This window comes from Papio anubis, chromosome 4 (assembly GCF_008728515.1).
Source record: "Papio anubis isolate 15944 chromosome 4, Panubis1.0, whole genome shotgun sequence".
Classification (NCBI taxonomy): Eukaryota; Metazoa; Chordata; class Mammalia; order Primates; family Cercopithecidae; genus Papio; species Papio anubis.
In genome coordinates this window covers 29,347,882-29,371,953 of record NC_044979.1, presented here as the reverse complement: position 1 = coordinate 29,371,953, position 24,072 = coordinate 29,347,882, and the positions used below count along the sequence as shown (strand labels likewise).

The 24,072-nt window shown below is 42.8% G+C and overlaps 1 protein-coding gene across 4 annotated transcripts in view; it reads left to right on the top strand.

Annotated features, from left to right (window-relative positions):
* Window positions 1-405: 405 nt before the first annotated feature.
* AHCYL2 (adenosylhomocysteinase like 2) overlaps window positions 406-24,072 on the top strand; it is a 209,372-nt gene continuing 185,705 nt past the window's right edge. For 3 of the 4 annotated variants that reach the window (XM_017957151.2, XM_017957150.2, XM_017957152.1), the window contains exon 1: window positions 864-1,287. In XM_017957151.2, the coding sequence (XP_017812640.1) occupies window positions 928-1,287 (360 nt within the window). In that variant the 5' untranslated portion in view covers window positions 864-927. Of the gene's footprint in view, window positions 708-863; window positions 1,288-24,072 lie in introns of those variants that run through there. The other variant, XM_017957153.2, reaches the window with a different exon arrangement.

Below are 24,072 nucleotides of genomic sequence, written 5' to 3'. Positions count from 1 at the left end.
CTTAGGAAATTAACTATTAATATTCCTCTATGCTGATATATGTATCTGAATTTCAGATCATTGCCCTAGTAGAATTATAGGTCAAACGATTTGGCCTCGTTTAAGGCAACGTGTAATACCTCAGCCTTGAATTTTGATCTAGTGATACCTAACTTCTTTGGGGAATGATCTTAGCTTCCAAACCCAGAATGTGCCAGAAAGCGCCACAGCAAGCAAGGTCCTACTTTATGCCTTCTAAAAACAAAGCCACTAAAGTTTGGAAGGGTGTTGGATTCTCTATTTCACAAAGAAAAATCAAGCCACTTCCAGGCTGGAGCCGCCACTTCTCCTTTAAATGCCCACCCACGTGATCGCAGACGTGCACACGCGGAGGAACTTCACGCTGTCAGGGCAACGAGCCATTCCTCTCCCACTTCCCTTCCCCTAAGGCTTCTTGGCATTCCCTCCCCGGAAGTCACAACTCCTCTGGAGACTTTCTCTTCCTCATCCCCTCCGTCGAGTCACCTATCCTCACTCCTTTCTGTTAGTTGCCGGCCCTAACGCTCCCGCTCCTCGCCCGAATCCCACTTTCCAGAGAAAAGGCTGAAAGGGACTACAACTCCCAGGGGGCGCTGCGGGCCCCGCCCCCCCGGGGCGCGCACTGTAGGTCGGGGCCTGAGGTCCCACGGTCTTCTCGCCGCGTGCAGCCGGGAGCAAACGCACTACAGGTTCCGTGGCGCCTCGCGCGAGGCCAGACTGGGCCGGGGTGGGGCGGGGCGGGGCGGGGCTGGAGGGGCCGGGGCTGGCGGGCGGAGGAAGGGGGTGGGTGCGGAGGCGATGGAGGGGAGGAGTGGGGGTATGGGGGAGGGAAGAGGAAGGGAGGCGGGAGGCGGGGCCGACCAAGAGCTGGGGCTGGAGTCTGAGCCGGCGGTTGCAGCGGAGGCGGTGATGTCGGTGCAGGTTGTGTCTGCGGCTGCCGCCAAGGTGCCTGAGGTGGAGCTGAAGGACCTGAGCCCCTCCGAGGCGGAGTCGCAACTAGGACTGAGCACGGCCGCCGTGGGCGCCATGGCCCCCCCGGCGGGCGGTGGAGACCCTGAGGCTCCAGCTCCCGCCGCGGAGCGGCCCCCGGCCCCTGGCCCGGGCTCTGGGCCCGCCGCTGCTCTCAGCCCCGCTGCCGGGAAGGTGCCTCAGGCGTCGGCCATGAAGCGGAGCGACCCACATCACCAGCACCAGCGGCACCGCGACGGCGGCGAGGCCCTGGTCAGCCCCGACGGCACAGTCACCGAGGCGCCGCGCACAGTCAAGAAGGTACTGGGGCCGGGCTACCTCTCTAGGAGAGGAAGGGAGGGGAGGGGAACTGCAGATCCTCTTGGCACGGCGGCACCACCCTCCACACCCTCCTTTCTGATCGCAGGACCAGAGATACCCCTTGTCCCCTCAAACCCACTCTCTCAGAGATGCCCCCCAGCCGGCCCGTAGTGCTGGGAGCGGAGACTCCAGGAGGCACGGCCGTACTTCGCTCTGAATAACATGGAGGTAGCGCTCTCCCCTACTACTTGGAATAGGCAGCGGGAGGAGAGACATCTAATAGTACGTCCCGCGCCCCCAACACGCTCCCGGGTGTGATTTTCCAACCTATCGTGGAGGAGACCTCGATAGTATAGAAAAACCTTACGGCTCACGGGAGTTCACCCAGCAATAAGGATGAAAAGATAATACTTGGAGAACGAGTAAGGTGTAGTCACCTTGCATAGAAATCGTCAGAGTTGTCTGGTTTCCGTACAATTGATGACTTTCCGCCTTTCTGTGGCCAACCGTGTCCATACAGCAACACAATGCTGTGCGCTTCATTTCCAGCGACTGCAATATTCTCTCTTCCCTGAATATGTAAAAGGGTAATGAAGAGATTCTCCTCACTCTTTCATCTTAAGAGCTTTGTCCTCCCTGCTCAGTATAGTTGGTCACCAGGATTATTAGGCTGTGTATGAAGAGAATGAATGTCTTATTGGTTCCTTTATTATAATCTGAAAATGATAGGAAGAAATGCTGCTACTTTTGGGAAAGACGATCTTTGTGGGGTTTTCGGTCTTAGGCGTCAGCAGCTTCTTTCAGACAGTTTTGAGAAGGTCTCAGAATACCAAGAAGTAACTGCCTAGATGGATGATAGCCCGGTATTACCGTACATTGTCTATCCATAGTTGTCCTTCTCTCTCAAAGCTTATCTCTCTTTCTCTCTTAAAGCTAAATCAGCACAGAAAAACAGGGCAAGTATTGGAAAAGACAGAAGTGTGGATCGTATAAAAAGGACTTACAGCTCCAATTTCCTAGACACAGTATGGACACAGGGATTAATGTTTTTTTTTTAATTGTTGTGAATGGTTTTTAATTGCTTTATCAGAACAGCAACAAAGAGACGGGAAGTGTGCATTGGGTTTTACTGTGTGGGACTCAGCTGAATTGGAATCTCGGATCCACCATAACTTTTTCTTGTCATAGTCTCATGATTAAGGTATAGCAGATAATCCTTTCATCCTAACTATACAAATTTAGATGATAAGTCAGAGGCAAGACTGAAGGAATTTCTATAATGCTTTAGACAATGTCTTTGTCGTTTGCAGTATGAAACTCCTCTGGGAAGAGTTACAGTAGAAAGAGGCAGCATCCTGCAGAAATGAGTTTAAAGAAAAAAAGTAAAGTAAAAAAGAGAGGCAGCAGCAGCACCAGTGCTAGGAGTACCTAGATATGAGTCTGGAAATCCAAAACATACTTCTGACTTGTTGTGATACTTTGTAACTTTGGTCAAGTCATTTTCTTGTGATTAAGACTGTTTATGTTTAAAATTTGTAATTTGGTTAGATCTCTTTAGGCTAAAAGTGTTTAACAAATTGCTTTTAGAGCATGAGGTTTACAGTCAGGCAGACCTGGATTTGAAGCCGAGTACCCCCATTACTACCTTTTTGGTAATTTTCAAATTACACAAATCGGTTTCCTCTTCTATAAAATGAAAGTACTAAGTATGATTGAGGATTAGAAATATTTGTAAAAGGTTTAGCATTGAGCTTGGCACATAGTCTTAAATGATATTATTAGTGCTTTTATTATGAATAATTGATTTTATTTTATTTCTTCCATCATGGCTTAAGTGCAAGCCACCATGACCGCCTCTGAAAGGTTCACACAGTTCAATATATTCTATATAAAGAAGTTAAAAAATCATGGCTCACGTCTGTAATCCCAGCACTTTGGGAGACCAAGGCTGGCGGATTGCTTGAGCCCAGGAGTTCGAGACCAGGCAACATGGTGAAAACCTCTCTCTCCAAACAGAAAAAAAAAACCAAAAAATACAGAGCTGGGCGTGGTGGTGTGTGCCTATAGTCCCAGCTATTCATGGGGCTGGGGTGGCAAAAGCAAAAAATAAAAAACAAAACAAAAACGGTTCGAGACCAGTCTGGCCAACATGGTGAAACCCCGTCTCTACTAAAAATACAAAACTAAGCCAGGCATGGTGGCAGGCACCTGTAATCCCAGTTACTCGGGAGGCTGAGGCAGGAGAATTGCTTGAGCCCAGGAGGTGGAGATTGCAGTGAGCTGAGATCATGCCACTGCACTCCAGCCTGACCAACAGAACGAGACTCTGTCTCAAAAACAAAAAATAAAAAACAAAAAAAAACCAGGGGGCTGGGGTGGGAGGATCACCTGAGCCCAGGAAGTTGAGGCTGCAATAAGCGCTCTAGCCTGGGTGCTGGAGTGAGACCTTGTCTCAGAAAAAAAAAAAAAAAGAAAAGTTAAAAAATCAAAGACCAGCATACTGGAGTCTGTTTTTCTTAATTCTAGATGTGCTTCTTGACAATTTTCCTTGTCGTTGAACCATCTTCCTGTTTTTTCAGCATCAAATCTATGTTCCATGATTCTAGATTTTACTCAGCAGCCTCAAGGCTATTGGAAGGCAGGGCTGAGCTTGCCTTACAATGTTAATTGCACCAAAAAAACAACTTCTCTGCTGAAAGTTAAGCAGGTGAAGCTCTGGGCAAGGATACAGCTGGGTGATGAAATTTAGGGCATTGCTGAGCTGCTTTTCAGGTGCCCAATCTTTAACCTTGTTATTGAATTGGCTAAATCAAAATAAGTGCCCAAGACTGCCCTTCTTTCCCTACGTTGAAAGTCATCTCACGAAGGGACTGCAGTGTGACATTTTGATTTGTTGGGTCTTTGTTGATTCTTAGATTGTCTATGTAAATAACCACTCTGACCTTGACTCCTCGCTGTTTTTCTTACAACATACGAAGGGACTGAGGATACTAGTATTGAAATAGCTGCCTTTGGCTGTGGAGCTGGTGACTGTTGCATTTGTTTTGTAACTGTCATGTACAAACATTTATTTTAAGTCACATTTCCGTAGATGATTTCCCTTACTTCATTCGCATATCATCAGTTTTCTTAGTTTTGTTACTCTGCTCAGCCACACAAGGGAAATAAACTTTTTACAAGAGCCAGAATTCCCAAGTGAAGTAGTTAATAAGAAGGAACATATGGTGTGCAGTTTACTCAGTCACATCTTATCTTTGGCACCTGCCTCCATCCTGTAACTTGTGGTACTCTGGGGGCCAGATCATGTCATTTGGCTATGATATATTTAAATATAATGTCCTTTTTCATAAACTGACATCAAGTAAACCCAGCAAGCCAAAAATCTCTGTAAGAAGTAATTTGGGAAATGGGAAGATAAGTTTCACAGGGAATGAGGTAGTAGTAGTTGAAAGGGGTTTCTTCCTTGTGTTCTTGAAAATGAGTGATAGGAGTGTTGGAGCACAGCAGGGAAAACAAGGCAGGAGAGGATTTATTTCAGAAATATTAAAACTTTCTGACAATAAGGCTGCAAGTCCAAGAACCTCAACTAGATTGTGCTTACATCAGTATCAGTAATGACCATGTTCAAACAGACTCTTTATTGCTTTTGGCAAACGTATCCACCTTCCACTGGCTTTGTTGCTGTCAGGAGAGAATGAGTTGAGCCATGTTAGCACTTCTTGTCCTGAATTGTTTAAGCTCTTGATTTGGTTAATTATAGAGTACAAAAATGGAATGTTTTGGATAAAGACATGGGAATCTGGGAATGTGGGAGCAGTATGACTCCTTTTGCCTGTTACAAAAGTACTGCTTTGAAAAGTGTTCAGTAAGGCAATTGACAGTTGGGCTGTAATAACAGTTACCAATAATTAGCCTTTTTTTTTTTTTTTTTTGAGACAGAGTTTCGCTCTTGGTGCCCAGGCTGGAGTGCAATGGCGTGATCTCAGCTCACCGCAACCTCCGCCTCCCAGGTTCAAGCGATTCTCCCACCTCAGCCTCCCAAGTAGCTAGGATTACAGGCAGGTACCACCATGCCTGGCTGATTTTCTGTTTTCAGTAGAGATGAAGTTTCTCCATGTTGGTCAGGCTGCTTTCAAACTCCCGACCTCAGGTGACCTGCCCGCCTTGGCTTCCCAAAGTGCTGGGATTACAGATGTGAGCCTTTAGCCTTCTATGTGCCTGGAGTTGTCATAGGGGTTCTGTAATCCTCACAACAATACTATGAGATATGGGTGGCATTATCTCCGTTTTACAGATGCAGAAATGAGATCCTGGGAGGTTAAGTGCCTGGCCCAAGGTTATATATCTAGAAACCCAGGGCTGTCCGTTTCCAAAGCCCATGTCCTTTTCTTTATGCCACACTGATTCTAACTTCTTATATGCTGAGTTCCTGCTTTCTTCCAGAGGTCTTTTAGAATACTAAGTGAACTCTAAGGCGTGTGTGTCTGGCTAAGGCTTAGGTCATCCCAAGACCAGAGTAAGGCAGGTCTGAGTCAGAGCTTTAGGAAGAGGATGGTACAAATGTAGAACTTGTACATTTTTGTACAAATGTAGAACCTGAAAGAATTGTAAATTTAGAAGAGGAGAATAAAAACATCTTATACAGAAAAGCATTTCAAGATCAGTGATGCAGCTTTACACTAGTAATTTACTGATAATCTGAGAAATTTATCCATATTTTTAAAGTTATAAATAAATCTGGAGTACCTGCAGAGTATACCCTTTCTTCCTGTTCAGCTAACACTTCTTCCCTATTCTTTAAACCTCACCATCTCTCTGAGTCAATCTTTGATGAGAGCTTTTGAAAATTACAAAGGGAAGAATATTCCTACTGTATACCAGGCATTGTACTTAGATCTTTACATATGCTGTTTTATGTAATTCTTTTAAGAGGCCTTGAAGATAGCTAGTGTTCTCCTTGTTTTATTGAAGAAACTGAGGGTTGAAGAGATTAAGGAATTTGTCTCAAGGTTACACAGTAATGTGATGGAGCTAACAGAGCCCTAAACTGTTGTTTTCCAGTTCAAATAGTACTCTGTTCGAAACTCAGGATGAACCTTCTAAATCCTTTTTTTTTTTTTTTTTTTTTTTTTTTGAGATGGAGTCTTGCTTTGTCACCCAGGCTGGAGTGCAGTGGTACAGTCTTGGCTCACTGCAAATTCTGCCTCCCGGGTTCAAGTAATTCTTCTGCCTCAGTCTCCCAAGTAGCTGGGACTACAGGCGCACGCTACCACGCCTGGCTAATTTTTGTATTTTTAGTAGAGACAAGGTTTCACCATGTTGTCCAGGCTGGTCGCAAACTTCTGACCTCGTGATCCGCCCACCTCGGCCTCCCAAAGTGCTGGGATAACAGGTGTGAGCCACTGCGCCTGGCCCTAAATCTTAATCTGTATTTTTTGGGTAGATTTTTTTTTGGTACTTACAGCTTCTTTTTATTTATTGCGTGGTTGAAGGTTTTACTGTATGTTTTTGTGAGCATTTATTAATTTTCTGAGAAAGCAGCCTGAGGCAGGCAGATCATGAGGTCAAGAGATCAAGACCATCCTGGCCAGTGTCTCTACTAAAAATACAAAAAATTAGCTGGGCATGGTGGTGCGCTCCTGTAGTCCCAGCTACTCAGGAGGCTGAGGCAGGAGAATCACTTGAATGCGGAAAGTGGAGGTTGCAGTGAGCCGAGATCATGCCACTGCACTCCAGCCTGGCGACAGAATGAGACTCTGTCTCAAAAAAAAAAAAAAAAAAAAGCTGCTTTAGGAGCTGAAGTTGCAGTTGTGTGTTTGATGTCTTGAGGAAGACGATTACTACTACCACTACTACTACTTACATTCTCAGTGTTCAGTTACTTGAAGAAATGGATGGTTCATTAAAAAGGGAGAGTGAGTTTATTATATCATTTCCTTGAAAATGATTCCCTCCCCCACAATGAGGAAAAAGTTTATTGTAATCTTTATTCAGACCCTTTGTCAAGTTTATAAAGAATATGCAGTTTCTTTCATGGTGGTTTTTGTTTAAATAATTCAGAGAGGTACAACTGAGGCAGATGGGAAGAAAACAACCTTGGCAGTTGCCCTGATCCACTGCCCTGCTGTCATGTTCAGGTGGTAGACACAATTAGAGGAGCTAAAATTCTCTTCACCCAACAAGAGGTTTAGTAAGCATGATCAGGTTTCTGTGGAATTTGTGGGAGCTTTTTATAGTCTGAATGACCTATGGCCTGCGATTTGGTGAGAGCCTAGCAGAAAGTGGCAGTGAATTGATGTTTCTTCCATAACAGTTCCCAAGTCTAAAATTACTTTGATTAAATTAGATGATTATTTGTGTGGGTGTCAGTCTCCCTTTTCCCCAGCTATATCGTGCAACAGTTCAGTTAGCTATTTCCCTCTTGGACACTTGCACTAATAGCTGGTGATTTCCTTTTCTTTCTTTTCAAGGGTCTATCAGTAGAAATCTATTGGTTTGGGGCACCCAGTTCTTAGCTTAGAACCTATATAAAGGAAAGGTATTTGGCCCGGGCGCGGTGGCTCATCCCTGTAATCCCAGCACTTTGGGAGGCCAAGGTGGGTGGATCGCAAGGTCAGGAGATTGAGACCATCCTGGCTAACATGGTGAAACCCCGTCTCTAAAAAAAAAAAACAAAAAAAAAAAAAAAAAAAAATAGCCCGGCTTGATGGTGGGCGCCTATAGTCCCAGCTACTCAGGAGGCTGAGGCAGGAGAATGGCGTGAACCCAGGAGGCGGAGCTTGCAGTGAGCTGAGATCGCACCACTGCACTCCAGCCTGGGTGACAGAGCAAGACTCTGTCTCAAAAAAAAAAAAAAAATAAATAAATAAATAAACAAAAGGAAGGGTATTTGAACTGCTGATTGAGTTTCTCTGAGTATGGGGCTTTAGCCTTTCCTAATGTTGCAAACCTGAGGCTAAAACTGGCTTCGTCTTCCCTACACACACTTACCTTCTACAGCGCTCCAAGGTGAAACTTTTATCTATTGGCTGCCTTTTCTTGGAAACTCTTCTTTTGGCTTCAATGGCACTTGTAATCGCTACCATTTACTGAATACTTACTCTGTGTCAGGAATCTCTCTCTTCGCATTTAATCCTCATGACAACTTTATCAGATGAGTAGTACTATCTTTATATTATAGATAAGAGAATATAGGCTCAAAGAGAGTAATTAATTTGCCCAAGGCTTTGTCGATGAAATGCTGGCCATAGCAATATTGGGCAGCTTTACCTCCATGCCAACACCCCTGCTGCTCGGACCAAACTCCCACTGAAGTCTGCTTAAGCTGCTGCTAAGACCACTTTGGATCTCACGATCTACCCTCTTTCGAGGGGAGGCCTAAACAGCATGCCTCACATCCCTGTTTGTTTCAGTCATTACCCGCCATTCGCCATCCTTTATCTTCCTAATACTAATTCCTTTGCCATTCTCTTCATCCTCTCAGCTAATTCAATCCCTCAGACTGTTCCACCATGTTCTTTACAATATCCCCCTCCTTTATCAGCAAATTCACATTTAGTATCAGTCTCTAGCAGCAAGATCAAGTTACAAGGGCAACAGTGACAAGTGTTAGCACTTAGTATCCAGAACTGTAATGGTACAAACCAAGCTGCAGCATCTCCTGCTTGGCATTAGTAATCACATCTTTGCCAACCTCGTTCTGTAATTTTGAGTAGTGTTTTAGCTGTGTAGCACTGAAGTTCTTCACTGAAAATTTACAGACCTCCTTTCTGTAAATTCTTTTTCTGTCTAATTCAGCCAGAGTTGACTTCTGCTGCTTGTAGAACTCGGAGTGATGTACAGATTGAACCTAACCATCTACCTTCTTAGTTATTGGTACTCATGGAGCTGAGAGTTGCTAGAGAAAATCAGCAAATCAGACAGATCAGTATCACTAAAAATTTATAATCATCTGTTTCATATGCATAATCAGCATTACCTAGCAATGTTATACATTTCTCTAGTTCACTTTCCAGCTCACTGCAAATTATTTCTTCATATTGTCTCTCTTTCTTTTTTCTTTTTTACTGAGACAGGGTCTCCCTCTCTCACTCAGGCTGGAGTGCAGTGGTACAGTCATAGCTCACTGTAGCCTCAAATTCCCTGGTTCAAGCAATCCTCCTGTCTCAGCCTCCTGAGTAGCCGGAACTACAGGTGTGCTACCACGCCTGGCTAATTATTTATTTTTTTATAGAGACGATATCTTGCCATGTTGCTGGTCTCCAATTCCCAGGCTCAAGTGATCCTCCTGTCTCACCCTTCCAAAGTGCTGGGATAATAGGCATTAGCCGCTGCGCCTGGCCTACTGCCTCTATTTCTTTTTCTTTTTTTTTGAGATGGAATCTTGCTCTGTCCCCAGGCTGGAATGCAGTGGCGCGATCTCTGCTCACTGCAACCTCTGCTCCCAGGTTCAAGCAATTCTCCTGCCTCAGCCTCCTGAGTAGCTGGGACTACAGGCACTACCACGCCCAGCTAATTTTTGTATTTTTAGTAGAGACGGGGTTTCACCGTGTTCGCCAGGATGGTCTCAATCTTCTGACCTCGTGATCCGGCCGCCTCAGCCTCCCAGAGTGCTGAGATTACAGGCGTGAGCCACCGTTCCCGGCTCTTATTTCTAATCTCTCATATTTTCTTCTTTTTTAACCAGTCACAGGCTTTATGCTTCATTATAAAAACTGAAGCCGCTGAATGGGAATTCCTTCATCCTTGTACTTCCCAAGTCTACAAACCTACCTGCATCTGGGACTCATCTTTTTCTCCTTCATTCTGTCAAGACCAGTCCCTTCACAGGTGCTGTAATCATTCTCTTTTCCCCCTCCCCCTCTTCCTCCTCTGTTCTTTTTCTTTTTTCTTTCTTCTCTCTCTCTCTCTCTCTCTCTTTGTTTTCTTTCTTTTTTCTTCAAGAGGTGAAGTCTCACTCTGTAACCCAGGCAGGAGTGCAGTGGTGTGGTCATAGCTCATTGCAGCCTCAACCTCCTGAGCTCAATAGGTCCTCCCTTCTCAGCCTCCTGAGTAGCTGGAACTACAGGTACGTGCCATCATACCTGGCTAATTTTTTAAAAGCTTTCTTGTAGTGATGAGGGTCTCTCTCTTTTTTTTGCTTTCCCCAAGGCAGAGTCTTACTCTGTCACCCAGGCTGGACTGCAATGGCACTATCTCGGCTCACTGCAACCTCCACCTCCCGGGTTCAAGCAATTCTGCTGCCTCGGCCTCTCGAGTAGCTGGGATTACAGGTGTCTGCCACTGCGCATGGCTAATTTTTATATTTTTAGTAGAGATGGGGTTTCACCATGTTGGCCAGGCTGGTCTGGAACTCCTGACCTTGTGATCTGCCCGCCTTGGCCTCCCAAAGTGCTGGGATTACAGGCATGAGCCCGCACCTGGCCAAGATGAGGTCTCTTGTTATGTTGCCTAGGCTGGTCTTGAACTCCCAGCCTCAAGTGATACTTCCTCATTGGCCTTTGAAAGTACTGGGATTATAAGCGTGAGCCGCTGCACCCAGCCACATTTAAAAAACTTTTTGTAGAGATGGTGTCTCACTTTGTTGCTCAGGCTGGTCTGGAATTCTTGGCTTCAAGCCGTCCTTCTGCCTCACCCTCCCAAAGTGCTGGGATTGCAGGTGTGAGCCACTGTGCCTGGCCTCTCCTGTCTTAAATAATTTCTTCGTTTGGTTTATTTCATCTTTCTACTAGGTCTTTTCCTTCAGAATTCACACTTGCCCTACTGTCTCCCATTTTGAAAACTCTGTCTTTTGACCTGCATATTTTCTATTGCTGTCATGTTTTTCTATTCTCTTTCACAGACCTGCTTCTTAAAGGAGTTTTCTGTACACACTATATATGCTTTTTTCCTCTCATGAACTCCTTAACCCACTCCTGCTATAATAATCTGTTTAACCAAAACAGAACCCTCTTGCTAAAGTTGTTAATATCCATTAGATTGGGAAACATGGGGGTCTTTTTTTTCAGTCCTCATCTTCTTGGACCTCTTAGCAGCATTTGATATCGACTCTTTATGAAACACTCTTTTCCCTTGGCTTCTGTGACACTGCTCTTTACTAGCTTCCATCTTATTTCTCTAGCTGCTGCTTCTCATTCTTCTTCTTTTTCTGTTTTTTTTTTTTGAGACGGGTCTCACTGTGTTGCTCAGGCTAGAGTGCAATAGTACGATCACTGTAAAGTTGAACTCCTGGGCTCAAGAGAGCCTGCCACCTCTGACCCTGAAGGGCTAGGATTACAGACATGTGCCACCTCATCCAGCCTACTTCTCATTCTTCTTCTTTTTGAGACGGGGTGTCACTCTGTCACCCAGGCTGGAGTGCAGTGGTACCATCATGGCTCACTGCAGCCTCAACTTCCCAGGCTCAAGCAGTCCTCCCACCTCACCCTCTGGAGGAGCTGGGACTACAGGCACATGCCACCATGCCCAACTGATTTTTGTATTTTTTGTAGAGATGGGGTTTCGCCATATTGCCCAGGCGGGTCATGAACTCCTGGGCTCAAGTGATCTGTTCACCTCAGCCTTCCAAAGTGAGTTTTATAATAACTTGTACATGAATAAAAGTATACTGTCTATACATTGTTTTGCAGGTTCCTTTTTTACTCAATAGCATGTCTTAGAGCTCTTTCTGTACCAATACCTATAAATCTATCTCATATTTTTTAACTGTTCAATTAATTTCCTAAGTCTATATTGTTACTTCTTAAACCATTCTTCCATTGATGCACATTTACCTTAATTTGTTTTTTCTTTCTTTATACATGGTGCTGCAGTAACTATCCATATGTATTTTTGTGTGTGTACATGTAGAAGTGTTTCTCTAGGATAGATATCTAAAATTTTAATTTTGGGATCAAAGATAGCCTTTTTTTGTTTGTTTTTTGAGACTCTGTCATGTGAGCTGGAGTGCAGTGGCACGATCTTAGCTCACTGCAACCTCTACTTCCTGGGCTCAAGCAATACTCCCATCTCAGCCTCCTGAGTTAGCTGGGACTACAGGCACACACCACCACGCCCAGCTAATTTTTTTTTTAATTTAAATTTTTATTTTTTATTTATTTATTTTTTTGAGACAGGGTCTTGTTCTGTCGCCCAGGCTGGAGTGCAGAGGCCTGATCTTGGCTAACTGCAACCTCTGTCTCCCAGGTTCAAGCAATTCTCCTGCCTCAGCCTCCCAAGTAGCTGGGATTACAGGCGCGCACCACCATGCCTGGCTAATTTTTGTATTTTTAGTAGAGACGGGGTTTCATCATGTTGGTCAGGCTGGTCTTGAACTCCTGACCTTGTGATCCACCAGCCTCGACCTCCCAAAGTGCTGGGATTACAGGCGTGAGCCACCGCACCTGGCTAAATTTTTATTTTTTTTGAGACAGTCTTGCTCTGTTGCCCAGGCTGGAGTGCAGTGGTGCGCTCTCAGCTCACTGCAACCTCTGTCTTTCAGGTTCAAGCGATTCTCTTGCCTCAGCCTCCCGAGTAGCTGGGATTACAGGCGTGTGCTAATTTTTATATTTTTCATAGAAACAAGGTTTCACGGTGTTGCCCAGGATGGTCTTGAACTCCTGACCTCAAGTGATCCGCCTGCCTTGGCCTCCCAAAGTGCTGGGATTACAGGTGTGAGCCATTGTACCTGGGCTGGCTAAATTTTGTGTTTTTTGTAGAGATGGGGTTTTACCATGTTGCCCATGTGGGTCTCAAACTCCTAGGCTCAAGCAATCTGCCTGCCTCAGCCTCCCAAAGAGGCATGAGCCACAGTGCTTGGCCATATTTTAAACTAAATGCAAAATGCCATGTTGCCTTTAAAAACGTAGTACCATTTTACATATCAGCTAACTATACACGAAACAGTCTTTCACCATACATTTACCAATACTGGTAAATTTTTTTTTTTTTTTTTTTTTACATCTTTGGGGGAAAGTCTTTTACTGGTCTTTTTATAATATCTGCATTCTTCTGACAGAACGAGGCTGAGAGTATTTTCATGCATATATTGGCAATTTATGTTCTTTTTCTTGTAATTCCCTGTTCATATTCATTAACAAATTATTTATTGATTGACTACTGTGTGCCAAGTGCTGGGGATACAGCAGTGAGCAAAACAGATAAAAATCTCTACCTTCATATTGCATTTTTTTTTCATGTTTGTTTTAGGAATTCTTTATATATTCTGGACATTAATTCTTTGTGTATATGTTGCAAGTATTTTTTCCTACTCCATTTCTTGTTTCTTGTAACATCGTTTATGATTTTCAAAGTTTGTATAAACTTGGATTTACTATTCTTTTTCCTTTTTGGCTTAAACATTTTGTGTCTTAGAATTGCCTTTCCAACCCCAAATTTATAAATATCTGTATTTTCTTCATCTGTTTATATGGTTGTATTTATTATATTTTAGTCTTCATCTGGAATTTATTTTTGTTTGTAATGTAAAATAGGGACTATTTGTAATATAAGATAGCTCTATTTGTTTCCAAATAAAATATATTTTACCTTTTTCTGGTTTGTTCTCTGATTGTTTCTTTCTCTTTAACTTGTCCTTCTTAACTATTTTTTTTCTTAACTCTTAGTTTACATGTAGAAGAAACTTGTGATTGAAGACTGTGCCTATTTATTAACTCATATATGACCCTAAAAATTAGTGTCCTGGTACTACTGATTTAGTGTTTATGGTGAATTATTCATAGAAATACTTGCTATTTTAGCGAATTTTTCTTTTGTTTAGTTGATATAGACTAGTTTACGTTTTGACAGAAATTGGAGCCCCAATAATATCTCAGATACATATCCTATGCAGTGGTAGCCTACAGAGAAACTCATCTTCTGCGTTATACTAAATTAGAAAAATGTGATACTGTGTGGTCCTTTTCCAAAATGACACTTTATTATTATTATTATTATTATTTTGAGACAGAGTGTTGCTCTGTTGCCCAGGCTAGAGTGCAGTGGCACCAATGGGTCACTGCAACCTCCATCTCCCAGATTCAAGTGACCCCAGTCTCCCAAGTGACTGGGATTACAGGTGCCTGCCACCGTGCCCAGCTAATTTTTTTCGTAGTTTTTAGTAGAGACAGGGTTTCACCATCTTGACCAGGCTGGTCTCGAACTCCTGACCTCGTGATCCACCTGCCTCGGCCTCCCAAAGTGCTGGGATTACAGATGTGAGCCACTGCACCTGGCCAATTATTATTTTTTTAAGGCCTTGTCAGGAATTGAGTATGTGTGATGAGGCTGTAGGATGAAAAATTTTTGCCCTGGTTGGGTAGGTGTGGTCATCTATCTTTCCAAGTTGACATAAACTGCGTTAGTTTAAAGAGGAAATTATTTTCCTAGAAGGCAAATAAAGATTCTTCTTCAACAAAACTTTATTGGATAACAGCTCGACTGAGTCTAGTCTTGGGTCACTGAGCTCAGGGAGTTAGAAATGGAATAGGAATTGTACTACATTAATTCATGTCTTTCATTTCTGTAAGGGAGAAAAGATGATTGACCTAATGCTATTTTTTTTATGACCGATGCTGGACTGTATTAGAGAAGTAACTTGACTGCTTCTGGATATTTGCCTAATAATCTCCCTAATACATTGTGAGCTGCTTTTGTGAAAAACCATTTAATTGTTGGGTGTCAAACACTGCTAAGTGCTAGAGTTATAAGTTAGCAAGATACCATTCTTGCCCTCCAGGAGAGGGTAGGGAATGTAGATATAGAAATAACTAAATACGGTGTAGTTTGATATAAGCAATATTGGAAACAAGAATTGTAGTTTGAAGAGGTCAGCACTGAAATTGAAACCCAAGCGGTTTCACCATGTATCAGAACTTTGTGGCCGGGTGTGGTGGCTCACGCTTGTAATCCCAGCACTTTGGGAGGCCGAAGCAGGCGATCACTTGAGCTCAGGAGTTTGAAACTAGCTTAACCAACACAGTGAAACCCTGTTCCTACTACAAATACAGAAGTTAGTCAGGCGTGGTGGGGCGGGTGCCTGTAATCCCAGCTGCTTGGGAGGCTAAGGCAGGAGAATCACTTGAACCCGGTGGGTGGAGGTGGCAGTGAGCTGAGATCACACCATTGCACTCCAGCCTGGGCAACAGAGCAAAACTCCATCTCAAAAAAAAGAATCTTTGTGAGGTTTCCTTGTTCCAGCTTTACAAGTCTAGAAATTCACATTTTTGTACAATCAGAGGTCATTTACCTGTTAGGACTGGCTCAAACTAACCAAGATCATGGGAGACTCATATTTAAAACAAAATGATAACTCCTAATTTACAGTCATGTATAACACTCAAGCTAATCTCATAAACATGTAAATCAGAGGATACTCTGGAAAATCTATATGGGAGGTCTAATTATAATTGGAGACAGTTTATTAAGTTTGGAATCATTTAGATCCTTGCTACTCAAACCAGAAGCATTGGTTATCACCTGGGTGCTTGTGAGATATGAACAGTATCAGGTAACTCTGGCTCTGTACTAGCGTATACCTGTCAGAACCTCAATTTTGTATTCGTTGTCGAGTAGATGTTGGCTTAGCAATTAGTCTCATTTCATGTTTCTCATTTTTATTAATTTTTTTTTTTTTTTTAAAGAGATGGGGGTCTTGCTTTGATACCCAGGCTGGAGTGCAGTGGGGCTGGAGTGCAATGGTGTGATCATAGTTCACTGCAGCCTCAAAATCCTGGGCTCAAGCAGTTGTCTCGCCTCAGCCTCTTGAGTAGCCTGGGATTACAGGCACAAGCCACTGTGCCCAGCTTCATGTTTCTCTTTTATGAAACCTCAGAGTAGAGAAGCAAGAAAATAATTTTAGGGTTTTATAAAAAGGTGGAAACTTATAATAAAATCTGTTATAATAATTCATAACCAAATATTCAGTAGACACAAAGATACAGAAAAATAAACAGGCACAGATATATAGAGACAGACACGCCAAGACCCAGAGAGAGAGATACACACAGACTCCCTACACACAGAGACACTTCCCCCATGTACACATAACAGAACCCCTGCCCCACCATGCCCAAGCCTCTACCTAGTCCCTTCCCACACACAGAGACCCCACACCCACAGAACCCCACGGCCAACTCCACAGAGAGTCTTCTCCGTGTTCTCACAGAGACGCCCCACACAGACCACACACACCCTGAGACCCAGCCACACACAAAAACACGGGCTCCCACAGAGAGAAATACATACACAGACACACACCCACTGACATCCAACAGGTAATGCTTAAAACTAAGGTTTTCATGGAGCTTGAATAGTGTTCTCCACAGCTACTTTGAGGAGAAGGAGCAAGTGTTCTTTCAAAGGTACTTTGAGCCAGAAAATGAAGCAAAAACAGACAGGCTGCCATTGGGTCTGCAAGAACAGTGAACGATACAAAGCCAGTTTGATTTGGATTCCTGTTTCTGGAATTGCTTGTTCCTGGGCATTGTTTTCAATTTGATGTACTCAGCATGCTTGGGTGGAAAGTCATTCTCTTTTTTTCTCTCAGGAGCTTGCATCCTAGATTGCTGGTTAAGCAGAGTTTTATGCTCAGTCTCCTTTGGTACTAATTAACACACTCCCTTGGTGCTCCCTGAGTCATATAAGTCTGCCCAGGATTGGAAGATCCAGAAACACTGCGCCCATGTGGAGGAACTCATACTGAGTCCTCTGTGGGCGCGTGGGACTGAGGAATGTAGGGGGAAGATTATGTTAGAAATAGAAAGAGATGTAATTTTCATTTTTTTTTTAACCTGTAGGTCATCCATGGTATAGGTTTGCATAGAGAGCTTGATGGAACTTAACGAATGACTCAGGAATTATTTAGTTGTAAATTTTTTTTTTTTTTTGAGACGGAGTCTCGCTCTGTCGCCCAGGCTGGAGTGCTGTGGCCGGATCTCAGCTCACTGCAAGCTCCGCCTCCCAGGCTCCCGCCATTCTCCTGCCTCAGCCTCCCGAGTAGCTGGGCCTACAGGCACCCGCCACCTCGCCCGGCTAGTTTTTTGTATTTTTTAGTAGAGACGGGGTTTCACCGTGTTAGCCAGGATGGTCTCGATCTCCTGACCTCGTGATCCGCCCGTCTCGGCCTCCCAAAGTGCTGGGATTACAGGCTTGAGCCACCGCGCCCGGCCTAGTTGTAAATTAAATGATTTTTAAGCTACATTGATATGGGCAAGGGGTGGCACATTGGATTATTTTGGTTGAGAGATATCACTGAAACTATGTAGCCAGATTTCTTAGGGACTTGGGCAGCATCTTCCAAGAAGTATCTTGTTGGGAAAAAGGAGACTTGACACATACAGCATGTTTGTGTGTGTAAATACTTGAAAGTTTCTATCACACCAAGGGAGCCAGACACCAGAGACATCAGAATAGTTTTATAAACATTAAGTTCCAAAAAGAACTATTTTCTCTTGTTGCCTGGTACGTGTATATGTATTCCTTTGACTAAACCTGTTTAAAAAGTTTAATTTCAAACAGGCTAGGCGCGGTGGCTCACGCCTGTCATCCCAGCACTTTAGGAGGCTGAGGTGGGCGGATCACCTGAGGTCAGGAGTTCGAGACCAGCCTGGCCAACGTGGTGAAACCTCATCTCTACAAAAAATATAAAAATTAGCCAGGTGTGGTGGTGGGCACCTGTAGTCCCAGCTACTCGGGAGGCTGAAGCAGGAGAATCACTTGAACTCAGGAGGCAGAGGTTGCAGTGAGCTGAGATTGGCCACTGTACTTCCAGCCTGGGTGACAGAGTGAGACTCTATCTCAAAAAAAAAAAAAAAAAGGTTTCATTTCAAACAGATGGAAGAGTACTGAGAAAAGTGTACTCATTATCCAGTTTAGCAAATGTTTTCATTTTGCAAAATTTATTTATTTTTTAAAGATATAAAACACTGGATAAAATTGAAGATCCAGCTGGGCACAGTGGCTCATGCCTGTAATCCCTTTGAGAGGCCAAGGTGGGAGAATCAGTTGAGGCCAGAAGTTCAAGACCAGTTCAAGACCAGCTTGGGCAACATAGTGAGACCCTATCTCTTTTTTTTTAAAAAAAAGGGAGACAAAAAAAAAAAAAGAACCCTGTGTATTCTTTCTTGATTCATTCTCTTTTATCCCTTCTCTCCTTCCCATGAGGCCCACAAAAATAACTGTGTTTATAACTCCCCTTCATGTTTTAGTACTTTTGCTATATATTCTTTGTCAATATCAATTGTATGTCAGTAGATAATATATAGCATTGTTTTGTTTATAAACTTTACATAAATGATATTTATGTATTCTGCAGCCCCCTTTTTTACTTAACTTTAGAGTGTTAGCCAGTTTGATACATGTAGATTTTCTAATTGATTTATCTTAACTACTTGGTGGTATTTCACATGTATGAATATACTACAGTCTACACATTCATCTCACTGTGTTGCCTATGCTGGTCTCAAACTCCTCCTGGACTCAAGCAATCCCTCCTGCTTTGGCTTCCCAAAGTGTTGGGATTCCAGGCAGGAGCCACCAAGCCCAGGTTTTTTTTTTTTTTTTTTTTTTTTTTTTTTTTAACTGAAATGAACAATCTTACTCATGTTTCCTTATGCACATGTGTGAGAGTTTCTCTAGGATGTATCTCTAGAAGCAAAATTGCTTATGGTGGCCGAGTACAGTGGCTCACGCCTGTAATCCCAGCACTTTTGGAGGCCAAGGGGCACGGATCACGAGGTCAGAAGTTTCAGACCAGTCTGGCCAACATAGTGAAACCCCATCTCTACTAAAAATGCAAAAAATTAGCCGGGTGTGGTGGCGTGCGCCTGTAATCCCAGCTACTTGGGAGGCTGAGGCAGGAGAATCTTGTGAACCCAGGAGGCAGAGATTGCAGTGAGCTGAGATCATGCCATTGCAATCCAGCCTGGGTGACAGTGCGAGACTCTGTCTCAAAAAAAAAAAAAAAAAATTGCCTATGGTATGTTAACTTATATCAGCTTGATGAGATATTTCCATATTGCTTTCCGAAGTGGCTTTATTAATTCCTGTTTTCAAATCCTTACTAATATGTGGTATTGTCAGACATTAAACTTATGCCAGATAGTATCTCTGTTGTTTTAATTTGCATTTCCTTGGATATTAGTGAGGTTGAGTTTCTTCTAGTATGTTTGTAGTTCATTTGGATTTCCTTTTTTCATTTCCTTTCCCATTTTTCTGTTGAGATCCCAGTGGTGTTTTCTTATCGACTGTATTGTTTCTAATTCCTTATCAGATATGTATGTGTGTTGAAAATATCTTTTGGTCTGTGGCTTGTGGCTTTACTTATGACTTTTATTAAAAAGTTAAAAATTGTAATATAAAATTGATTGTTTAAAATCATTTGTCCTTTTTCAGGTGTGTTTTAGAAACTTGTACCTATCTTGGGGTCATATTTTCAATATAGTCTTCTAAAATGTTTAGTTTTGTGTTTTCACAGTTATGTCTTTTTTTTTTTTGAGACGGAATCTTGCTCTGTTGCCCAAGCTAGAGTGCAGTGGCACCATCTTGGCTCACTGCAAGCTCCACCTCCCGGGTTCATGCCATTCTCCTGCCTCAGCCTCCCCAGTAGCTGGGACTACAGGCATCCGCCACCACGCCGGGCTAATTTTTGTATTTTTAGTAGAGATGGGGTTTCCCTGTGTTAGCCAGGATGATCTCGATATCCTGACCTCATGATCCGCCTGCCTCGGCCTCCCAAAGTGCTGGAATTGCATGCATGAGCCACTGTGCCTGGCCTTCACAGTTTTGTCTTTAATCCATGTGAAATTAATATTTTATATGGTGTGAGATAGTGATCTAATTTTATTTTATTTTATTTATTTATTTTTCTTTTTGTGTGCTTTCTTTTGGTGGCAGGAGGACAGTATCTCGCTGTGTTGCCCAGGCTGGAGTGCAGTGATGCAGTCATGGTTCACTGCAGCCTTGAATTCCTGGACTCAAGTCATTCTTCAGCCTCAGCCTTCCCTGTAGCTGGGACTACAGGTGTGTGGGCCACCGTGCCTGACTCATTTTTTTTTTTTTTGTAGAGACAGGGTCTTGCTATGTTGTCCAGGCTGGTCGTAAACTCTTGGACTTGAGCAATCCTTCAACCTTGGTCTCTCAAAATGCTGGAATTACAGGCATGAGCCACTGCACCTGGCCTTAGTTTATTTTTCCACATGGATAACCAATTGTCCTAGCCCTATTTGTCAACTGAGTATATCTTTTCTCTGTTGATATGTGTCATAGTCCACTCAGGTTGCTGTAACAAAAATACCATAGATTAGGGAGGCTTATAAACAACAAAACTTACTTTCTCATGGTTCTGGATTCTGGGAGTCTGAGATCAAGCACCAGATTCAATGTCTGGTGAGGCCTAGCTTCCTGGTTCATAGATGACAGTCTTTTTGCTGTGTCCTCACTTGAGGGAAGAGGGAAGGGAATTCTCTGGGACCCTCTTTTATGAGGGTACTAATCTCATTTATGAGGGCTCCACGGTCATGACCTAATCATCTCCCAAAGGCCTCACCACCAAATACCATCACACTGGGGATTAGATTTCAACATATGAATCTTTTGGGGGGACACAAACATTCAGTCTAGGGCGATATATAATGCTGCTTTCTGATATTCAGATCCTTTCTGTTTCTGGATTCTCCCTTTTGTTTCACTGGTGTCTTTGTTGATGTCTTTACCAATTGCATACTTTTTAAATTGTTAGAACTTTATAACAACTCTTGATATTTTTGTTGAGCAGGTTCTTCCTAATGTATTCCTTATTTTAAACAGCAAGAGGTAAAATTTACATAGTATAAAATCTACCCATTATAAATTAAATTCAGTGATATATATTTGTAGAATATTATTATTATTATTATTTTAGACGGAGTCTTGCTGTGTTGTCCAGGCTGGAGTGCAGTGGCGCAATCTTGGCTCACTGCAGTCTCTGCCTCCTGGGCTCAAGTGATTCTCTTACCTCAGCCTCCTGAGTAGCTGGGATTATAGACGTGTACCACCATGCCCAGCTAATTTTTGTATTTTTAGTAGAGATGGGGTTTCACCATGTTGGTCAGGCTGGTCTCAAACTCCTGACCTCAGGTAATCCGCCTGCCTCAGCCTCCCAAAGTGCTGGGATTACAGGCATGAGCCACTGCACCCGGCCAGAATATTCTTATTATGGTAAAATATATATAACATACAATTTACCATTTTATACATTTTTAAGTGCATAGTTCAGTGGCATTAAGTACATTCACACTGTTGTGCAACCGTCACTACTACTCATCTCTTGAAGTTTTTTCATCTTCCCAAACCAAAACTCTATACCCATTAAACAGTAACTCTCCATTCCTTCCTCCGCCAGCCTCTGGAAATCACCATTCTACTTTGTCTTTTATGAATTCGACTTTTCTAGGTACCTTATATAAGTAGACTCATACAGGATTTTTCCTTATGTCTGGCTTATTTCCCTTAGCATAATATCTTCAAGGTTCATCCACGTTGTATCACATGCCAGAATTTCATTCATTTTTAAGGGTGAATAATATTCCATTTTACATATATACCACATTTTGTTTATTCATTTGTTGATGAACAGTTGGGTTGTTTCTACCTTTTGGCTGTTGTGAATAATGCTTCTATGAACGTTGGCATACAAATATCTGTTGAAGTCAATACTTCAGTATTGTTCTGTTGGTCGTATACCCAGAAATGGAATTGCTGGCATATATGGTCATTTTATTTCTGATGTTTTGTGAAACTGTCACATCGTTTTCCATAGCAACTGAACCATTTTACATTTCTACCATCAGTGTACAAGGATTCTAATTTTTGTACGTCAACAACTTACTTTGTTTTCAAGGGTTCTAATTTTTATACATCAACAACTTACTTTGTTTTTTGATAATAGCCATCCTAATAGGTGTGAAGTGTGTAGAATTTTTTTTTTTTTTTGAGATGGAGTTTCACTCTTGTTGCCCAGGCTGAGTGCAGTGACGCAATCTTGGCCAACTGCAACCTCTGCCTCCCAGGTTCAAGCGATTCTCCTGCCTCAGCCTCCCGAGTGGCTGGGATTATAGGCATGCACCACCATGCCCAGCTAATTTTGTGTTTTTAGTAGAGACAGGGTGTCTCCATGTTGGTCAGGCTGGTCTCGAACTCCCGACCTCAGGTGATCCACCCGCGTTGGCCTCCCAAAGTGCTGGGATTACAGGCGTGAGCTACCGCTCCCTGCCAAGTATGTAGAATTTTAAAATCACCTCCACAATCCAGTTTTAGAACATTTTCATTTCCCCCAAAAGTCCCTTTTGCCCATTTTTGATCAGTCCCTGGTCCCACCCTCTGCCCCAGGTAATCACTGATCAGCTTTCTTTCTGTTTATTTTTATCTTTTTTGAGACAGGATCTCGCTCTGTCACTCTGGCTGGAGTGCCGTGCTGCGAACTCGGCTCACTGTGGTCTTGATCTCCTGCACTCACTCAGTCGATCCTCTCATCTCACCTCCCAAGTAACTGGGGCTATGGGTGTGTGCCACCATGGCTGGCTAATTTTTGTATTTTTTGTAGAGATGGGATCTCATCATGTTGCCCAGGCAAGTCTCAAACTCCTGGGCTCAAGTGACCCACCTGCCTCAGCTTCCTAAAGTGCTGGGACTACAGGCGTGAGCCACCATGCCCAGCCTGCTTTCTTTCTCTTTAGAGTTGCCTTTTCTGGAAATTTCATATAAATTGAATTATACAATATAGGGTCTTTTGTGTGTGGCTTTTCCACTTGATGTAATGTTTTTGAGGTTCATTCATGTAGTAAGTTCATTCAGTAGTTCCTTTTTATTGCTGAGTAATATTTCATTGTATGGCTATACCACATTTTATCAGTTTAGTAGTTGATGGACATTTAGATTATATCCACTTTTTGGCTATTTTGAATAATGCAGTTATGATCAATTATGGATAAATCTTTTGGCAGACATATATTTTCATTTCTCTTGGGTAGATATCTAGGAGTGGAATTGCTGGGTTGTGTGTTACATTTATGTGTAATTATTTCATATAAATGTAACTGGCAAACTGTTTTCCAAAGTGATTGTATGATGTTAGATTCCCACCAGCAATGCATGAAGGTTTCATTTTCTCTACATCCTTGCCAATACTTGGCATTGTCAGTCTTTTTGATGATAACCATTGAAGCATTTGTATAGTGCTATGTCATTATGGTTTTAATTTGTGTTTCCTCATGACTAATGATATTGAGCATGTGCTTATTAGCTATTTGTCTATCTTTTTTGGTAAAATGACTATTTAAATCATTTTCCCATTTTTAATTGGGTTGTTTTATTACTGAGTTGTAAGAATTCTTTATACAGCATGTTCTGAATACAAAAGATTTTTCAGATATGTGATTTGCAAATACTTTCTCCTAGTCTGTGGCTTGTCTTTTTATTTTCCTGATGATGTATTTTAAAGAGCTAATCTTTTTAATTTTGAAAAAGTCCAATTTACTACTTTTTAAATAGATTGTACTTTTTTTTCCCCCCAAAGACAAGGTCTCACTCTGTTGCCCAGTTTGGAGTGCAGTAGCATGATCATGGCTCACTGTAGCCTTGACTTCCCTAGGCTCAGATGATTCTCCTCACTCAGTCTCCTGAGTAGCTGGGAGTACAGGTGTGTGCCACCATGCCCTGCTAATTTTTCTACTTTTTGTAGAGAAGGGGTTTTGCCATGTTGCCCAGGCTGGTTTTGAATTCCTGGGTTCAATCAATCTGCCAGCTTCTGTCTCCCAATGTGCTGGGACTACA